Source organism: Mauremys mutica, chromosome 2 (genome assembly GCF_020497125.1).
Source record: "Mauremys mutica isolate MM-2020 ecotype Southern chromosome 2, ASM2049712v1, whole genome shotgun sequence".
NCBI classification, from domain to species: domain Eukaryota; kingdom Metazoa; phylum Chordata; order Testudines; family Geoemydidae; genus Mauremys; species Mauremys mutica.
This window is the reverse complement of record NC_059073.1, coordinates 43,091,070-43,112,381: the sequence shown is the minus strand read 5'-3', so window position 1 is coordinate 43,112,381 and position 21,312 is coordinate 43,091,070. Positions and strand designations below refer to the sequence as shown.

General features: G+C 41.1%; 1 protein-coding gene across 2 annotated transcripts in view; it reads left to right on the top strand.

Annotated features, from left to right (window-relative positions):
• Positions 1 to 4,570: 4,570 nt before the first annotated feature.
• LAPTM4B (lysosomal protein transmembrane 4 beta) overlaps positions 4,571 to 21,312 on the top strand; it is a 135,748-nt gene continuing 119,006 nt past the window's right edge. For both annotated transcript variants that reach the window (XM_045006112.1, XM_045006111.1), the window contains exon 1: positions 4,571 to 4,758. In XM_045006112.1, the coding sequence (XP_044862047.1) occupies positions 4,657 to 4,758 (102 nt within the window). In that variant the 5' untranslated portion in view covers positions 4,571 to 4,656. The remainder of the gene's footprint in view (positions 4,759 to 21,312) is intronic.

Here is a 21,312-nt window from a genome sequence, read left to right as displayed (position 1 = left end):
TATATGCAGTAAAGATGTAGCCCAAGGCAATTTCCACGTGGAAATACCTAGGTACCTTTCAGTTTGATATGCGTGTTGTAAATTGTAAAATTTGGTTCCCTGACAAGACTGATATCAATAAAGAAAGTATTTTAGGGTCAGGCTAAAAATGCATAATGTAAAGCTATATTCATTATCCTCTCTATGGCATGATACAGCTCTGAGTGAATAAGTTTTAATCTTTCACATGAAAGTTTAGAAATGTAAAGTTGGGGTGTGAACACAAAGGTCCTATACTAGGAGGCTAACTTTAGTCTGTGTGTGAGTTAGTACGATCAAAAGACAATTTCAGCCTCCTCTATACTCTGAGTTACGGGATGGGTGGAAGGGTAGCATGACAGAAAAAACATCCATAGATTTAAAAATTCAGATTTGGAAAATCCTGATCCATTGAACCCCATGTTCCTGTTTTACAATATTTTACTATAACTGAAGATCTATTTTCACTCTAGTAGTCTGTTAGTGAGTAACTGTTGTACAAACTGGAAGAAACATTGGAAGTATTTAACTCAAAGATTTGCCTTATCTCACTCATTTTAGAGTCATTCATGTCTGAGTGGGAAACCATAGGATCAAATGAGAAATCCGGATACTACCTGTAATTATTTGTATGCCCTCATATGAATAAAATAAATGGGGCAGGCTGACTAGAACCTACCTGTGAACTACCTCTAATTACTGTAACATTTTGCAGACCCTTATTTAAAACTAATTCAGTACTCTGCAACGATGGCACCAATACAATGGTAATACTTTTATCTTTAATCATTACAGGAAAATACTATAGTATTTCTTAAGGTTTTTTTTCAAGTATGGAGAAAGGCAACAGAAAATCTGGGGCAGAACCATGGTCTAGAGAGAGCTATAGCATTGTTTTGCCTGATCTATTGATTATATATTGATCATACTACTATTTAGTTTCCCTAGTTAGCACTCTGAAATTTGGTAGATTCTTGTCCCAAGATAATGACAGTATTATCAGAATTACTGTTCAGTTTGGAGCCCCAATGTGCATTGTTGCAAGACTCACACTTGGAAAATCACACTATATTTATAATAGTTATATTAAAACAGCAAAGTCACGAACACTCCAGCACAGCAAGGCAGGTAGAGAGAACACAGAATGAGATGAGCATCCATATACTTACACCACTCCTTGCACAACAACCTGAAGTGTTTGTTCGTCAGTTATCATCTTCCCCCTCACCATCACCAATGGTTGTCATCCTGACATCTTCTCAGACTGGGATACAGCTTTTATAACATGTTATGCTAATGCCACTGTGCCTAATATATATTCAATAGGTGTTTCAGCCCCTTCTTCTTATCTGTAGTTCTGTGCCTTTCTCCCATAAGTTATTAGTCTTTTTACCTCAAGCTTATTGGCACATATATCAATTAGTTACCATGGCATCCTTGTGGTCCCTAACTAAAAATATTCCAAGCTGTTATAAACTAGCATCTTGTGATTACCTACCAGCAATTTGCAACACTGGTAATTATCATAAAACAATAAACAAAACCTTATGCCATCTTGTGACTTAAGGTCACTGTTAGTTTACCTACTTATGCTAACTTATTGAGCAACTATTTTTATTCATGCTATAAGGCACTATACTTATGCTAACTGTTAAAGCTATTCTTACAGGTCTAGCCCTAGCTATCAGTTCCTTACCCCTTTATCATTTACTTACTATATAACTATACTCAGTGTCTGGCTATATACTCAGTGCCTAGGCTACAAGTGGACTGGGAATCAGGAGAACTGGGTTCAATTTCTAGCTCTGCCTGAGACTTCCTGTGTTACCATGGACAAATCATTTAGTGTCTCAATTGCCAATCTGTAAAATGGGTTGAATAATATTTCCTTGGTTCTATGGATTTAAATCCTAAGAGGAACTATCTCTTACTTACATGTATGCACAGCCCTCAGTACAATAGGACTCTAATGTAGGGCCTCTAAGCGCTCTTGTGAAATAAATACTAGTAATCTAGTTGGAATAGGAATGGGAATAAGGAATTCTGAATTATATTCCTGCTATGATATTGCTTTGCCCTCATTTATTCTCTGTGTCTACAAAATTAGAATAATACCCCTCATCTATAGAGGAGGGGCATTGTAGTGCCAGGCATTTGGGATCCATGGATAGAGGTTGCTACAGAAGTACAAAATACAGCATATACTATAAAAGCACTGTCATTTAGAAATATAAGATTATTAGGGTGAAATGGACTCAAACCACAAAAATTGGATTCTGAATCAGCTTTTTATCACACCAAAGTTCAGTGGTATTATGATACTATTATACCTGACAACAGCTGAGTACTGTGAAGATTAATGCATTTATAAACTTCAGCAAAATATACTGCACCAATAAAAACTTCTGGAGAATCTCTTTCTCTCTCTGAGCATGAAACGCTAAATATTTTTTCTAAAACCAAGGCCATGCCTTGCAAAATAGGGATAGCTGGCCTAGATATATATATATATATATATATCTCTATATCTATATATATATGTTCTTATTTAATACAATAATACAAATATTCCCGTATCTCAGAAAGATTGACTGCTACTTATAGCTTCCTTTAAGAAACTGAAATAAATTGTGGTACTGTATCATTGATAATTTGTTTTTGCCAGTACTTAAATGCCTGTGAAAATTCAATGCATCATCATAAAAACTGAAATCAACTTCATTTTGTTGCAGTGTGTAAAGGATCAGCTTGTGTGTGTACCTTTATGGAATATTCCCCATCAATTAAGTATGTACAGGAACACAGCTATTTAACATATCAGGGCATAATCCAGAGTAGTGGGGGGTTGCATCACCCCTGCCATGCAACCTTGGGTGGCTTACAATGCCTTGCTGTAGTAGCTCCCATCTGGGCTGCTCACAAACAACCTTCCAGCATGCAAGCCATACACGGACTGTCTGTGAGTAACTGCAGTCTGCCAGCCACTCCGTTGCTCTCACGATCTTCCTCCAGTACTGTATGTCCTGTACTGTCCAGCCCTCTCCTGAACAGTACACATATATTAAGTCAATTATTCCTTTAAGGGACTAATATGCCAGTTTAATATGCCAGACAGTTTAAACATACTGCATTAGATAAAACCATAAAATAAGTTTATTAATTACAAAGAGAGAGATTTTAAGTGTGTACAAGTAACGAGGTATAACAGTTAGAACTGGCTATAAGAAAAATAAAGATGAAAATGCTTACTGGTGCCTAACTTAACAAATTATATTTGATTCAAGCAAGATTTCTTAGCACATGAAGGTCAGCAAAGTTACTGACCAAACTCTTCAGGTTAGGATCCCTCCCCCAGAGTCCAATGGCTGTTTCCTTTTGTTTTCTCAGGTGCAGAGGATAAGGTGGGCAGGAGGAGAGAGAGGGATCCCTTGGGGGTGTTTGTCCCTCCTTTTTATACCTTCAGTCCCCCCCTTGAAAAACATTTCCAAGTGAGAACCAGGAGCCAAAGTGCCTATGGGGAAGTATATTCCCTGGCCCTGCTGGGTTTCTTTCTCACTTGTTTGATTCCTTTGTTTTCCCTTCCTACTTCATCACTCTATTTATTGCTTAAATGCAAATTAAGGCAAGCACTCATCCCTTTGTCTATTGATAGACCTGTTTGCTGACTTCTGCTCCCCCCATACAAGGAAATCTTATAACTTCACATACAATGTTGCCACACACATTTTATCATGACACTGCTGACTGACAAATTATGAGTTTTCAAATGACAGCTTACAGTACACACCTTGTACAAAGATTACTACAATAGCGTGCAGGGTGTGAACACATGGGTGTATTCCATCACACCATCGTTCTATAGCAATTTACTGTAGTATCTTTATTAGAACAAATTGCTATAATTAAATAGCACCCAAAAGAAAGTGTAGTCGTTTACTGGGTATTTCTGTGGTAGAAGCTGCATTGTGTAACTGGCCCATGTCTGATCCAGCCAAGCATCTACCGGTACATTTCCTATTCCCAACAGTGTAAACATGCACACGGATCAGTCAGCCGCTGTTAGGGTGACCAGATGTCCCTATATTAGGGGCTGTGTCTTATACATGCAACTACTCCTCCCCCACTCCAAAAGTCCCCATGTTTCACACTTGCTCTCTGTCACCCCGGACACTTACACTGACCGCATACAAGGTGTTTTTTTCAAGGCAGATGACTTGCTCGGGAGCATCACTGAGGGCTTTGGTCACGTCCCCTGGCCTGGTGCTTGGGACTGTCACAGCAATTGAATTGCAGGTATAAGGGGAGAGAGAGACACCGGAGTCAATGGCAGTTGCCTGTCGGCACGTGTCGTGCCCGCTTTATCCATGTGGGACCCCCCCCCCGCCTGGGGCGCGCGCGGCCCGATGGGTCTCCGCCTCTCTCTCTTTCCCAGGGCTAGAGATTTGGTGACGTCATGGAACGGCGGGCAGGCGCGCGGGGGGGGGGAGGGTGCAGCTGATGGCGCGCGCCGCCCGCGTGCTGTCTCTCGCTCCCGCGCTCAGCCGCACAGACGCTGCAGCAGGCGCCGCTCGCTGCGCCCCGGCACCCTCGGGCGGCCCCAGGGGGAAGCGGAGTTTTGCGCAGGGCGGCCGCGAGGCGATGAGGACGATGAGCTCCCCGTGGGCTCGGTTCTACTCCAACAGCTGCTGCCTGTGCTGCCATGTGCGCACCGGGACCATCATCCTCGGCGTCTGGTACCTGGTGAGCGGCCATAGCCCAGCACGTTAGCCGGGGCTGCAGCCCTGCGGTGGGGCGGGAGCTGCCCCCCGCGAGGGTCGGGCTGGCCTGGCTTGGGAATGGGCCCCGGCGCTTGCTCTCTTGGGCAGGGGGGTGCAGGAGACGCTCCTAGGAGAAACGGGGCGCGGGGTGTGAGGCGGAGGCACAGGAGAACCCCGGGGAAAATGCGCTTCCTTCCCTTGGGTTTGTCCCAAGAGTCGGTGTTAGAAGTCGAACAACCAAAGCTGGACGAGGGCCCTTGTCCTCTATGGTGCATGTGAAAGGGGTCATCGCTTTGGTCTGGGAGGGGGGCACGGTTGAAAGTTAGACCCTGACAGTTCTGGGCCCCACCACCTCAAATTCCAGAACTTGGCAGGATCCAGGTCCCAATGTTTGTGTTGCTGTTGGGCACAGGCACATCAGATTTTTGAGGTGCAGTAGGGGCCACTAAATAGGTTCTCTATTTAGCCAGGGAATTTTCAGAGTCAGGGACAAAAATTAGCTGATCCAGGGGCCAGATAGAGGTTTTTGCAGTGCTGTTGTGGCAGGATGCATCAGGGCATGGGGGATTTGGTGCAAAAGCAGCAGCTCGATTTGACACTAGCTCTGTTTAGAAAGTAGAATTTGCGAGGGCTGGGACCAAATATTGTCAGGGCCCAGATTTTCTCTTTTTTTGTCCTGCTGGGGTCTTCACCAATGTCCAGTGAGAGTATCTATGGAAAGGCTAGGCAATGTGGTCATTCTGGTTGCTTGGAAAAGGAGATTCACTAAGTCCCTCCGTGTCTCATACTTATTGGCTTTCCTTTAGTCAGGGACTTCATGGAGGCTGGCAAGTCAAAGCCCCTTTTTGCGCTTTGAACAGGCAATGCGCATTTGGCCTGATTCTCTTTTCAGTTACACTGGTGTAAAGCAGGAGTAGCTCCATTGAAGCCAATGTGGTTCTGCTGGTGCAGGTGAGAGGAAGTGGGCTCAAAGATTTCAGTGCATGCTAATAAAACAACCCATGGCACTGTCTAGTGGAAATACCAGTAAAATAAATAAATTTTGTCTTCATGTAAAAATAGCTCCTGAAATTGTGCCTACTACCAACAACCTTTTGCTTTGGACAGCATAACACACAAGTTTCCAGAAAAACACTGTCCAAAGGGAAAACCTAAGTGCTGTTCGCCTCTGAGCCAGTCAATATTTGTATAAAATAATTTCTGTTATATTGAAATGGAAGGTGATTCCACTGACTATCAAAAGAAACTGTTATAATTTCTTAAACCGCTAACCATTAATGGCTTGACAGAGGGCTAGATGGGAATAACCGATAATTGAAAATTTACACATTCTTCATTGTGTGGGTTTCATCTCTCCCCAATCCTTTCATTTGTTGTTTGTTTCTTAGATTTTAAACTCTAGTTTGGGCAAGTGATTGTGTCCCTTTCTGGGTTACGTCTTGCTACTAATTTTTAAGCAGCGACTTCAATGAGGAGTTCTGCTTCAAAATGTCCAGAAAGGACCTGTTCATTGTGAGCACTGCTGTAACACAAATAATAAGAATCCCCAATCTCCTGCCTGAGTCCATGTTTATTTCCAGTGCTTTCATACTTTGCCTTTTATAATTATTGTTCTGCATCTTCGATTGTTGCTGGTAGCTGGTGTGGAATACTGATTTCAGCTGCTAATGCTGCTTTTCAGGAGAGTGGCTATTTCTGGGGAGAGAGCCTCTAAAGGGTTGTATTATTAGCAACATAATCCTTATAAAATACAGTAATTCCCTCCAGGCTGCCACAATCTGTAAATCTGCAAGCAGTTTCCTTCCTAGACTGACCATAATGAACTCAGAGAATACCATTTAGATGCTACCTAAGTTAGAAAATAAACAATGTTGATATGAAAAAGTGCACTTTTAAATGTTGCATATTAAATTGTCATTTACATGATTCCCTGTTTTAATTTGAGGCTGGGTTCAACAGTCACATAGCACTAAACTAATGACACTAGAGTAACATTAAACAAAAAGTAGCCCTGCTGTGCAATGAAATTATGGGTTAAAAAACCCAACATTTGCACATTTTAAAATAAATTTCCAAAACCAATGTTGAATGTAGGGGTAGCAAATGGTAAATTATAACATTAGCCAAATCAAGGTTTATTTTATTGATGGTATATATTAAACATATACTGGTATTAGGCTGGAAATCTTTCTGACATCCATGGCTAGTGTTCACATGAGGGATTTGTAGTCATTAGTAGTATTGCAGTTCTTTATTTGCCAGATAATTGAGTATTTGGACTTTTTGTATGTTTGATGAATACATTTAAAAGAATACATGAGTGTTGTTTACCAGAAAAGGTTCTTCATCCCTACTGCTTTTATAGGAAATTAGTGAGGCAAACTGCACTAGAGGCATGAATCCACTTTCTGACTATCCTGTCTCCACTCCTTGGGTATCAATGCAGGGAAATCAGCTATGCAGAGGTCAGTGCTGACATTGCAGGATTTGCAAACATGTCATTATAATAAAGAAATTTGGTTCATTGCTTCAGACTATGCAGATGTATTTCATGCCATATTCAGTCTTCTCCAGCTCTTGATACAAGAGACCAGAGTCTGAATCTGACTTCAAGACTATCCATTTTTTTTTTCAGATATGATGGTATTGCATATTAGACCCCGACTTACTAACCCCATAAATTTCCTTTGGAAACAAGTGGAAATTGCAAGGCAGTAGTTGATGTAGGGCATCTTGTTAAATAAATTCATCAGAGTAATTAAAAGGCTAAGTTGACATTGATCTGTTAGAATTCATATAAAACAGTCTGTGTCCTATAAAACAGATGTTACGCTGCTGAGTAAATTATGCATTGATTTAGCTATGTATTGCTTTTACTTTAATATAATATAGTTAAATGAAATCATTTGCAGGCATGTCGCATGGTATCTGGGATATTTATAGTGCTGAAGGAGAGTTCCTTTTTCATTGTGGTCATGTGTTTTAATTTCATTTCCTAAAAGCTTTTGAGCAGCTCTTCCAGGAGGCATGGCTTTATTAACTCAGTCTGTCTTCAGTGTGCAGGGTTGGATGAAGCCTCTCTATCCTGGCTTAAGAAAAGCTTGGTGAAAGGCATTTTGGCTTTCAAATAATTTTTTTAAAAGAACATTTTAGATAAGAAATGGGAACGTAAATGCAACAGTTAAACTTACATATGAATAAATATATACTTGTCATTTTAATTGCGACAATGCGTAAGAGATACTGTCTCCCTCCATGCTATTGTCCTGGTTCAGCAAAGCATCTAAGCATATGCTTAAATCCATCCCCATTCAGAAAAGTATTTAAATACATGTCTAATTTTAAGCATGTGCTCAAGACCTATTGACTTCAATTATCAGAGGGGTAGCCATGTTAGTCTGGTTCTGTAGAAGCAGCAAAGAATCCTGTGGCACCTTATAGACTAACAGACGTTTTGCAACATGATTCTTGACTTCAATTAGTTATAAGACCATGCTTAAAGTTAGACAGGTACTCAAGTGCTTTGCTGAATCGCAGCCTGTATTATCTAATCCTCCCAGTAAGTAAAACTTGTTTGGCAACTCTTTTCAGCAACAACTTTAGTTTTTATCTTATTTTCTTGAAATCTAGTTAAGGAAGTTGTTGTTCCAAAGTTGTGGTTACATAGATATTGCTAGTGCCTTATGACATTCTTTTAAATTTTTCATTTTATTTTTGGGGCGTTTATTATTTTATCCATTAAAATGTTTAATTTAAATGTAATAAAAAATAAATAAAATGCACAGATGACTGTATATAAATGAAAACTGTGTATAAACCCAGTTAATCTATGCTACATCATTTTATTAAGTATAATGTATTATTCCACGCATCGAGTTGTTTAACAGCCCCCACCACTATTACCCATCCCAGACAGCTACTTAGGTTCCCCCCCCTTGAAATTTACCCAGTTCCGTAGCCCCCAGATAATCCCTACCTCTCCATCCCACTCAGTGACACAAACCTCATGGGACACCACGGATCTTCCCAACCCCTACTGCTTTGTTTGCAGTCCCCACCGCACTCCAGTCCCTTCTTTGTTTCCCCAGGAACCCCTTACTGGGCTCTCCCACCCCCCCTTAAGTTGCCCCCTCCCTCACAGACCCACCCAGCCACCCTTCCCCCCCATTAGACCCAGGGACCCCTTCCCTATCCCCTTTCCTTGGTTGGGTGGGAGACCTGGGGTGGGGGAGGGTTTGCAGAGTGAGACCATTCCACAGTGGCAGCTTCTGTCCCACAGGGCTGGGCCCAGCTCCCTGCTCTGGGCATAGCTACCTGCCACACGAGGTTGTAGTCCCGTTAAAATGTGGCCTGGCCACCCCCTTCATCATGACTGGGGAGGGGAGAGGAAGGGAGGGCAGGCCAAATGTGAGTGGTTCTGCAAATCTGTGAGCCTGGAGTGGGGAGTCAGGCCCAGCCCTGCTGGACAGGAGCTGCTGCTGCAGGGAGAGTTTTTCATTTTATGTAGTTTATGTTCTTTTTTCATATTATTTTGTGGTGTTTTGCATTTGTGAAATATAGAGGATATTACTGTCACATGAGGGAAGGGGCAGTGTCTGTGCACACTCCCAACACGCACACAATGCTGTACAGAATACTTAACATAGTTTAATGTAATAGGATTAGCAGTAAAACAAATATGTAACGTTGCCTTATCACATTAGAATATGATGGATCAGAGAACTATTATTTATCATTTGTGTTACTGTCATGGACCAGAGTTCCATTGTGCTAAGTGCTGTACAAAGACAGACCTTCTGTGTTTCTACAGCCACTGTGTCTCAGTTTCCTTTTGGTAAAACAATATGTTCTATAGGTAGAAACAAATTACTTTAATGTAAAAGGTAACTTGGGGGAGTGGAGTGGGTAAATATAGTGTGATGAATATCAGAAAAACTTCCTGACAGCAGTCTATTAGGCTGATGCCGAATAGATTCTATTTAATTATTTAATTAATAATTCCAAATAAATTTTATTTCCAGGACTGAATCATGTGCTGGGAGGGGAAAGGCTCGTGGGAGGAGTTGGGATGTTCAGTGCAAACATTAACTTCTGTAACAAAATGGGGATGGGTGATTGGCTGTCTGAGCAGAGGGGAAGGGAGTAATGGCTATTCATAGTGTAAGCAACCAGTTCAATTCAGAGGTTTGTTTTAGTTTTTTGCACTACATGAGGGCTTTACATTTCACCTGTAATATCAGATGTGAAATATGAGGTCAAATATAAACAATCAACATTTATTGTGTGTCCAAACTGGCTGCAAGTATTATAAATTAAAAATGAAATGGGGACTTATGAGAAAATGACTTCTGGGTAATTATTCCTAATTAAATTGTTATGACAGTAAGCTATCCAAAACTGCATTGGGATTGAAATCAATAAATTTCTGTTTTGAAATTATCACAGCATTTTAAAAACGTAAGAACTGATGCTTGTACGAGTCCTAGTTGTCCAGTTAATGTTGACTAATAAGTAATAATATCCTCTTTGCAAAGCTAAGTAACAGCAATTATTAATGCAAGCTATCAGTAGTCTGACTGTTCCTTGTTTGTTTTTTAAATAAATAAAACAGAGTCAGATGTACTGCCATTCTCTTTGAAGGATTTTCCATTACCTAAATGCATAGTGAGGGATGTTTATGTAAGCACGAAGGACTTGATCCTGCACTATTCAAGACGGTGAGAATTTTTCCATTGCGTCGAATTGGAACAGGATCAAGCCACAAGACAAAAATATTAAGCATGTGTTTAATTTTAAATTCAGTGGAGTTAAACATATGCTTATGTGTTTTTTTTAATCAAGACCTAAAAGTCTATACTGAAACATAGATTCTAAAGGATGAGAGGCATGCGTTTCCCTTCCCTTCCTCTCCTCCCACCTTTTTGCCATCCTGTATATGCCATGCCCCTCCATATACCTATAACACTAATGCATTCTCATTCCTGGTCCCCTATTGACCCACCCCAAAGCTTTCTTTAATGTGATTGCTTCACTGTGTTGAAGGGAGCTGTCCAACAGTTCAGCATCAGCCTTTTCTTTTTCCTGCAGGTGTGGCGCTTGCCAGAGGTCCGTTCCATTTTTGAACAGGGGTTTTAAGAGGAAAATGTCAAAGGAGAATATAATTTTTTTTAAATCTATAGTATTTTGTGAAAAGCTAGCTATTAAGTTGCACAAGTACCACAGTGAGGGACATGGCATAAGAACATAGAACAAATCTCTGAGTTTGTAGCTTTGCATACTTGTAAGTGAATCTGTTATTTGGGAGAGACACTTAATATGAATTTTCAATCTTAACGTTTTGACTCTTGATTTTATTGCAGTTTATCACCAGGTGGAAACTTGAGGCAGTTCAGTCTAGTTCAGTAACAATTTTTTCACAGCAAAGCACAGTGCTAATTTTCTGAATTTTAATGGCACTAATATTTTTGTAGTTGGAAGGCAAAACAAGGTACTTCTCAGGCCACATTATGCCATTGATTTTTAAGCGGAGCACTCCCCATTGAAGTCAATGGGATAGAAATCAAAGCCAAAATAGATGCGAAATATTTTCTTTGGGAGTGTATCATGTCACTTTCATTCTCTCTCCGTTTTTCAAGTCCAGTAGAAAAATAGCATGAGTGATCCTGCACTTAAATACCTATTTAAAGAGTACTATTGCCCTCATATCTTAAGAATCTGATTGTATTTAAGTCATAACAATATTATAGCAAGGAGTTCAGATAGATATGATCAATATTGAAGCTATATCCTGTGCTGGAGAACCTTCCAAGCAGCTATGGCCCGATCCTGCTGGTCTTAAGTGGCAAATTCTTACTTATGAGTAGTCCTGTTAACTTTAATGGAACTACTCACACTGGTGAAGGTTTGCAGGATGAAAGAGAATTTTGTGAAAAACAGATAGGGGATTCCAAAATGAAAATGTCAATGGAATTAATTTTTCTTAAGTAAAAATAAATAAATGTAAAACTTGTAAAATGGGGGGCTGTGCTGCATATAAGCAACGAACACAGTAAAGTGCTGTATTAGAAAATGGGGAATAACAGCACCCAGTGCTAATTCATGAGAGTTGCAAGTTCATAGTGAATGCAGCATTGGGGTGGGGGTGGGGTAATGCGTTTGTTTCAAACCACAAGATTTCCATATTTTATATCAAGAAAATGGATTCTAGGACGGCCCTCCAGCTTCTCTCAGTTTTTATAAGCTTCTTTTGATAACTATTGTGTGATGATGAAGGGCTGGATTTCCCCCTTCTGTAATCAGATCCATAGGAAGGAGCCAAGGGGAAGAAGTCTCAGTAAACGTTGCCCATTGAGTTTTCCCTTATACTGTGGTGTTGGGGTTTCTTTGCCCCTGCTGAATGAGCAGTCTGTCTGGTCCTCTGGGATTTGCAGGATACAAAGGCAATCCCTGTGGATGCCCTGCCAGCTATGGAGACCCAGTATCTCTTCCTACTCCTTGGCAGTGTGGTGCCAAGAGAACCTCACTGTTTGGTTCCCCCCCCCCCCCCCCGGTTACAGCTGCCTCCAACAACTCCCCTAAAGAGGTCTCTTTACCCCAGAGGGAGCCTGTGGATAAGCTAAGAGAGCCTGGGACTGTATTACTTTTTCCTGAGGAAAGTTCACAGGACTGCAACCAATTTGGGCCCACCCAGTGGCTGCCTCTCCCTAGTGTATGGTAGCCCAAAACCCAAGGTGAGCCCTCTGCAGGATCTTGGGAAAAGTGGAATGGAGCCATAGAGTGGCTAATTCCCCATTCAGTGCGTGATGTGGTCCACAGGCAGATCCGTGAGCCATGATTTGGCCTGAAGGTAGGAGGAAATACAAATAATTGTAATGATGATGGTCACAATGACTAAATATTTGTCTTTAAAATTCTGTGTACATTTAAGCAACTTTATAATAATCTCTCTTGCTAGGAACATGATTTACAAAATGAATACTTAGATTCTGCGGAAAACTGGAAAATCCAAAAGGACCCTAAGTCCATGGGGTTTGCTTGTTTTCTATGAATGCTGAGTTCTGTTTTCCCGATGTATGTTTTTTTGAGAAAGGGAATTAAATGAATATACCTAGGCCTGCTTGTTAGCACTGTAGAGAAATAGTTTAAAATTATTATCATTACTTGCTTCATGAATTGCCTTCCAGTGGAAAGACTTAACCACAGGGAAACTAGGGCTGAGACTTGTCACTTATGGTCAGATTCTTCTTCCCTTAACTCAAGCTGGATAGTACCTAATCAAGGGAACTACCCACAAAAAGAGTATTCTCTACAAGAATTGAGGCTATACAGTAAATGACATAGTAACCAATACCTCCCTGGCAAGCAGAGTCAGAGGTAACAGGAGCAGGCCCTGATGGTCTGAGAGTGATCATGGGGAAGAAGGTTGAACTCATACAAGGACAATTTAAAAATGTCCACAGGCATTCTTTCGTACAGTTTCCCCAAACATCTGTTTTCCATTTTTAGTGCAAATAATCAGGCTAGCATAGGTGCTATGCTAAATTTGAACAAAGGAGCTGTCATAGTGGAAATGGACTTTGTTAGTCCTAGCCAGCTCTCACTATTTTAAAAAAATATATTTTTTTAAAATGTAGGTGACAACTCTACAACCTCTTAAGGAAACGGGGGACTGAAAGTTAGCCTGTAACACACCACAAGGATTTCAGTGTTTGTTTTTTCAGCTCTAACCCTCTCATCCACTCATATGCAAATATATCCAAAATGTTAACCCAGGATTTTTTTAACTGTATATGAGTAATCAAAAAGGATGACTGATGCAACAAAGCTCCAGATTACCTTTTTTATAAGCATGCTGAGATAAAGTTGTCTGTCACTTTTATATAATTGTTTGTTGATTTCTAAACTTCTACCAATAAATAATCTTAAAATTTTCTATTTTCAAAAAGAGGCCCTTTAAATCTGTAGTAAAGCCATTGGGATTATTTTGAATAGTTTGATCCTTTTGGTGAGAAAACAAATGGTAGATTATTAGTGTGACAAAGTTTACACACACTTGTGAGGGAGGCAAAGATGGGTTTAGAATATAACAAACATGGATATTTACGTTTTTTTTACATAAAAATTTAAGATCTTATACAATAATCTTGACTGCATTTATAGCAAGGAGTCAGTGTATTATCTTAATAAAGTCAACTATGTTCAGAGGTTTTGATTAAAGGTTGCTGTTAATCTGCATTTGATGGTGAACCAGAGATTAACACATTAATCTTTGTAAATTTACTGTTGGTGATACTGACATCGGGCAAAAAACAGTTACTGTCTCATCCTGGACATATGGAGTTTATGTCAAATACCAAAAGAGTGTAATTTACAGTATTTTTTTCCGTTCTTCCTTTTATTGCCTGAGACATATTTTGACTGCAAAGATCCTGGAAGTTTAAATTAGACTCTTTAATTATTTCACCAGGTCACGCATGTGTTCTCAGTTTGGCCTGGCAAGGCTTGTAAATGGCCCTGGCTACTGGCAAAGCAAGAACTCTTTCCGGTAAGTGTGTGAGTGCTGGCAAGTATCCGGCTGGATTCACTGCTGCACCCTGAGCTTCAGTGCTTGAAAGCTCACATTTAAACCCGGAAGCCAGGAGTAGGGGGATAGAGATCAGAGCCAAGCTCCTTCTCACTCACAACAAGAGAATGAGGGTGTTCCAAATTGATCAGACATTTAGGAACCCTGGCAGGGTCAAGAGGCAGTGCTTTGCTGGCAGGTGAACAGTGCTCCCCTTCCTAGCAAGTTCTGGGGAAGGAACACACTGGGCTTCTAACTAGAGCACTGCTCTGGTCCCTGACATAGGCCTCCTATTTTTCTCATGGCTGCAGCAGAGTTAGTCCTTTAGCTAAAAGAGGGCTGTTGGTAATGTTTTCAAGCCCTGGAGCTCTCTTCCATTCTGCTTCTGTTTTTTATTGAACAAGTTCTTGTTTTATCAGGAGATCCTTTGAACCATTTTTAAATACTGAGGACAAAAGTTTTCAGTTGAAATCCAGCTCTGCAGAAATTTTTGTTTTTGTGAAGTTGCATGTTTCAGCTCCAGGGATAATTGCAGCTGGCCACAGGCTGTCGGTAAATGTCAAGACCACGTTAATCTAAGTTAGAGATTATCAGGTTCAGCTGCAGTACCATACAATCTGCTGTGCTTAGTTTCCTTACATAATTAATTTAGTACAGAGGATTGCACAGTGATGCTAGGATAGGCTTCTTTCCTACCAATAGTGGTACCATTGGCATGTCACAGGGCTTTCATAGGGATTGCATATCTCTTTTGGTTGTATAAAATTGATGCAAATTCTTGGATTAATAAGGTTTACATGGTTTGATGTCAAACGGTGTGCATGTGTCTCACTGGAGTAGTAATGCATAGTGTAAATAAGAAAAAAGCCAAGGTAGGGAATTAACTTTTAGTGCAAAAAGCCATAGCTCAGACTTTTTCAGACAGAAAATTTAGCTGTCCCATCCACCACCCTGATTTCTGATGCATGCATTACTTTAAACACATGTTCTTGGGATTCCGACAGATGTAAGAGGAAAAACCAACTATATCCAAAGACTTCAAATAATATAAAAATGATCAGAATGAAATTGTTGTGTAAATCAGAAGTCCCAGGAATGGAAAACCCAAGGACTAGTGGTAGAATACCACACTTTTTTCTTCCCTGACGCCAGTTTGAGTCAAGCCCAGACAACCAATAATCTTTCAGCGGCCTTCTGTGAAATTAGTTGATGATCTTCGAACAGTTACTAAGTGTCCACATCACAAACCCCATAATCACATATACTAGTTGGCACTGTTTGTCCTCAGTCATAGCAGAGAGGCCAAGGACTGAATGACACCTATATGATAGTGTGATGGATGGGTTAGAAATGCTGATGGATTAGATATATGGATAACTACTCACTCTTCCTAAAGAAGACGGGAGAGATTCCAGAGGACTGGAAAAAGGCAAATATAATGCCCATCTATAAAAAGGGAAATAAGGACAACCTGGGGAATTACAGGCCAGTCAGTTTAACTTCAGTACTTGGAGAGATAACGGAGCAAATAAGCAATCAATCTGCAAATACCTAGAAGATAATAAGGTGATAAGTAAGAGTCAGCATGGATTTATCAAGGAACAAATCATGTCAAACCAACCTACTAGCTTTCTTTGATAGGGCAACAAGCATTGGTGTAGCCAGGTTCTACCAGCAGGGAGAGCAAACAAAAAAAAGGTGCTGAAGCAGTCGGGGGAAGGTAGGCGGGGGGGGGGAGGGGGGAGAGAAAGGAGGGGGAAAAAAAAAAGAAAAGAAAAACTGCTGAAGACTGAAGGACTTGCCTCGGAGGACCCGGAGCGGTTGAAGGACCCGCTGCCAAATTGCCACCAAGGACCCAGAGTGGCTGAAGGACCCACCGCCGAATTGCCGCCGAGGACCCGGAGTGGCTGGGGTGAGTGTAAAAATTAAAAAGGCGCCATTTTTGGGGAATGTGCTCAGTGGGGAGTGGCCGCTCCCCCTGTTCCTCACCAGCTACGCTACTGGCAACAAGCCTTGTGGATGGGGGGAAGCGGTAGATTTGATACATCTTGACTTTAGTAAAGCTTTTGATACTGTCCTGCATGATCGTCTCATAAACAAACTTCAGAAATACAACCTAGATGGAGCTACTTTAAGGTGGGTGCATAACTGGTTGGAAAACTGTTCCCAGAGAGTAGGTATGAATGGTTCACGGTCAAGCTGGAAGGGCATATTGAGTGGGGTCCCACAGGGATTAGTTCTGGGTCTGGTTCTGTTCAATATCTTCATCAACGATTTAGATCATAGGTCGGCAACCTTTCAGAAGTGCTGTGCCGAGTCTTCATTTATTCACTCTGATTTAAGGTTCTGCGTGCCGGTAATACATTTTAATGTTTTAGAAGGTCTCTTTCTATAAGTCTATAATATATAACTAAACTATTGTTGTATGTAAAGTAAATAAGGTTTTAAAATGCTTAAGAAGCTTCATTTAAAATTAAATTAAAATGCAGAGCCCCCCGGACCGGTGGCCAGGACCTGGGCAGTGTGAGTGCCACTGAAAATCAGCTTGCGTGCCGCCTTCGGCACCCGTGTCATAGGTTGCCTACCCCTGATTTAGATGATGATATAGAGAGTACACTTATAAAGTTTGCGGACGATACCAAGCTGGGAGGGATTCCAAGTGCTTTGGTGGATAGGATTAAAATTCAAAGTGATCTGGAGAAATGGCCTGAAGAAAATAGGATGAAATTCAGTAAGGACAAATGCAAAGTACTCCATTTAGGCAGGAACAAACAATTGCACACATAGAACATGGGAAATGACTGGCTAGGAAGAGTACTGCAGAAAGGGATCTCGGAGATAGTAGATCACAAGCTAAATATGAATAGTCAACTCATGTAACACTGTTGTGGGGGAAAAAAAGCAAACATTCTGGGATGTATTAGCAGGAGTGTTGTAAGCAAGACATGAGAAGTAATTCTTCCGCTGTCCTCCATACTGTTTAGGCCTCACCTGGAGTATTGTGTCCAGTTCTGGGCACTGCATTTCAGGAAAGACATGGAAAACTGGAGAGTCCGGAGGATAGCAACAAAAATGATTAAAGGTCTAGAAAACATGAGCTATGGGGGAAGATTGAAAAAATTAAGTTTAGTCTGGAGAAGAAAAGACTGAGAGGGAACATAACAATTTTCAAGTACGTAAAACGTTGTTACAAGGAGGAGGGTGAAAAAATATTCTCCTTAACCTTTGAGGATCGAACAAGAAGCAATGGGCTTAAATTGCAGCAAGGGCTGTTTAGGTTGGACATTAGGAAAAAACTTCCTAACTGCCAGGGTGGTTAAACACTGGAATAAATTGCCCAGGAAAGTTGTGGAATCTCCATCATTGGAGATTTTTAAGAGCAGGTGAGACAAACACCTGTCAGGGATGGTCTAGGTCAGTGTTTCCCAAACTTGGGATGCTGCTTGTGTAGGGAAAGCCCCTGTCGGGCCGGGCCAGTTTATTTAGCTGCTGTGTCCGCAGGTCCAGCTGATCGCGGCTCCCACTGGCCGCAGTTCACTGTTCCAGGCCAATGGGAGATGCTGGAAGTGGCGGCCAGTACATCCCTCGGCCTACGCTGCTTCCAGCAGCTCCCATTGGCCTGGAGTGGTGAACTGTGGCCAGTGGGCCGGACCTGCGGACGTGGCAGGTAAACAAACCGGCCCGACAGGGGCTTTCCCTACACAAGCGGCATCCCAAGTTTGGGAAACACTGGTCTAGGTAATACTTAGTCCTGCCATATGTTCAGGGGACTGGACTAGGTGACCTCTCAAGGTCTCTTCCGATCCTATGATTCTATGATCACCGGTCACTCCAGAACAGAGTTGAGGAAGGGCACTGCAGTAATAACACACTTCCACTAACTGTTGTACATGTTCTGTGGACAACCAGAGGGCCTTTGTTACAAGTGCTCAGTTTGCAACTTTTCCTGAAACGAACTTGGTCTCTCTTTGTTTATCCCTGTTTAGTCTGACTCATTTGTTCACATCACAAAAACACCACAGTTGGCAGCCTTTGCTGAAAAGAGGTGTCAGAATTGAAATATAATAGGTGTTGGAGGACAGAAGTATGTTTGCTGAACAGTATGTTGAAGTCTGCAAAGCACTGTCAAGTCTTGGTATGAATGAGGGAACAGATTTTAAATTCTGTATACCTTATAACTGAATTTTTCAATTAATCTTTTCCCTGTAATTTTATTTTGATTGCAAAGCAATCTTTGTTTCCGATAGCTTTGAACAAAAGAAAGTGTCATAAAGTACCTTCCTTATGTTGTGAAGTGTGTTCAAATTAGTGGGAAGTCTAATTTTCTTTGAATACCTTTGCATCTTTTATTGTCTGTCTCAAATGGATCAGTTTTTTTTATCATGTAAAGTTATATCCTACCCTCAGTCTGTGTTTTGTTTCTCTCATTAACATCTTTCCGCTCTAAGACTAAGAGTAAAAATTCCCCTTAAATGTTTTTATCATGCTTATTTAAGAATCACTTGTAGGGTTCATGAATCCGTTTTTGGAAGCTGAGAACTACAGTGGGAGAATCAAACCATTCATCATTGTCCACTTAAACAACTAACCCATGTTGAATATGGATTTAATAGATATCAACTCTTTATATAGCTGGCTTCTCTATCTAATTTTATGAAGTCTCTTTTATTAGATATCTTTAAACAGGAATTCTAGCTTGTCATAACAATATTCTAACTTGAACACACACTGCATAATAGAATGGGTTATATTTCTCAGATCCCAGTCCATTGAATAGATTCTCGGTAGCAGCCATCCATCAGTGGTAATTTTCAGGTCCCTGCCCAAGTGCAGGTACAGATCTTTCCCAGAACAGTAAAAAAAGTAACACAGAAACCATTGATACATTTACATATGAATATTCTGTTTATCAAACTGTAAAGGATTAACATTACGCTTAACTGTCGTACTTATCAAATTAAACTGATATCCCAAGGGAGGCAGAAAGATATTTAGTGTGCACCTTGCATGTTGTATCCATCTAAACTTTCTTGTACAAATTCTGTAATTTCTGTATTTCATTTGAGACAGGTCTGTTGTGAAGTGTGTTGGTTGGACTTCAGGGCCTCTTAAAAGTCTGCCAGCAGGCAATAGCAGAGTCATTTGCAAAGAAGAGTGGTTGTAAATCACTCTAGATTTCCACTATCAGTTTATTTGGCATAGACTTAAAGTTCGGTACTAAGTGTCATTACAATAATCAAAGTTAAGATGTATTTAAAGAATAACTAAAATATTTTCTGCACTTCTGATATGCCAGTTTGAATCTGCTGGACCATTTGCTGTCATCACAGTGATGACAAGTTGAAGTAACAACCTGGCAATTCTTAAGAATTTGTCTTAAGCGACAAGAATTCCAGATTGCATTGTTTTCTCCATGTATATAGCTAATCCTTTTTGAATCCTACTTAAGCCCGTGGCTTTCAAATTTTTTGAGCTGAGCGCCCTCCCCCTTTGAGTTACAATTTTTGGTTGTCTCCCCCAAACAAAAAGAGGGGAGTTAGGGTGGATGTGGCACTCCCTCGTCGAGCCCTACCATGTGGGGCTGAAGACTGAGCTTCCTGGCATCACCACTTGTCCCCCTGACTGTTCCTCCATGCCCCCCTGGGGGGCATGCCCCACAGTTTGAAAACCTCTGTGATAAGCTCTTGGCTTCAGTAGTATCTTGCGATGATGAGGTTCACAGGCTAACAGTGTCATGGAGGAAAAGGGTTTCCCTTTTAATCCATCTTTAAATTGCTGCCTTTCTGTTTCCCTTGTTCTTTGTTGAGAGTGGATATGGGCTGGGTTAGATGAACAGTGAGTGCATGGCAAGCTGGGGTATAAAGCTACAGCACATTTGTGTGCCATGTACTCACTGTTCATCTAGACGAGCCCTAAGTACTGTAAGAGAACCTGGTCTACCTTCCCTCTATGCAATTCATTAGTTTGCATATCACTACCATGTCTGCCTTGCTGTGTAGTCAGTCCCCAGTAGCAGCTCCAGCTACTTTGGTCCAAAGAGGATATATGTTTTATTCAGCATGAACCAGATGGCTTGTATACAGGGAAGGAAGAACAAGAAATATCTACTCTGACAGTCAGGTCAACATATGGGTTATATTGCTGCTGCTTTTCCCAGAACTTTCAACTGTTGAGTGACACATTGTCTGATATACCTATTGTCTCTGAGCTGTTCACCTCCCATTAGTTCTGACAAACCTATTTTGATTGCATAAACCTCGGTGGAAAATGTAGGAAAACCCTGAGTCCATCTTTTTCAGAGGGAGAGGTAATCCTGCTTGACCTGGTTTCTCTAATAGTAAAATGTCTTAGAGGCATAGTACCAGCTAGCCCTTCAATTCTCCTTCCTCCACCAAACTGAAACAAATTTGTTATTGTGGCTAATAATAACTACTACTCTGTAATTCTGTGGAAGGGTTCCAGTCTACTCTGACACCAAAGGTCAAGCCTTCTACTTCACTTTAGTCCTCTGATCACTTTCTGAAAATGTTAACCTCAACCCCCTCGAAAGCTATGAAGGGAGACTGCTCGCCAGAGCCTTTCTCTTTCTATTGTCTTATTCCCTGTTATCTGGTGTGCTGACAAGCCTCCTTCTCCTTCACTAACTCAATTGATGACATGGATGCATATTTCCCCCTGCCAAAGAAAAATCCCAGAGGGAGGGCTTGATGCCTCTTGACACTATCAGATAGTGCTTAATGACCTATCTTGTTCCCACCTGCTACTTAACTCTAGCCCATTGCTACTTTTGCCAGCTTCCTACCCCCAGGTCCCATGTCCTCTGAGGCGGATGACCCTTAAATTACTCTTCTTTGTTGCAATAGTTTCTGTGAAGAGGGTCAGACAGTTGGCGAGCACCCCGTCTACATCCTTACACCAATCTGCTCCAGTCTCCCGCAGCAATTAGGTTGGTTCAAGAACTAAAATGGCCTCTTG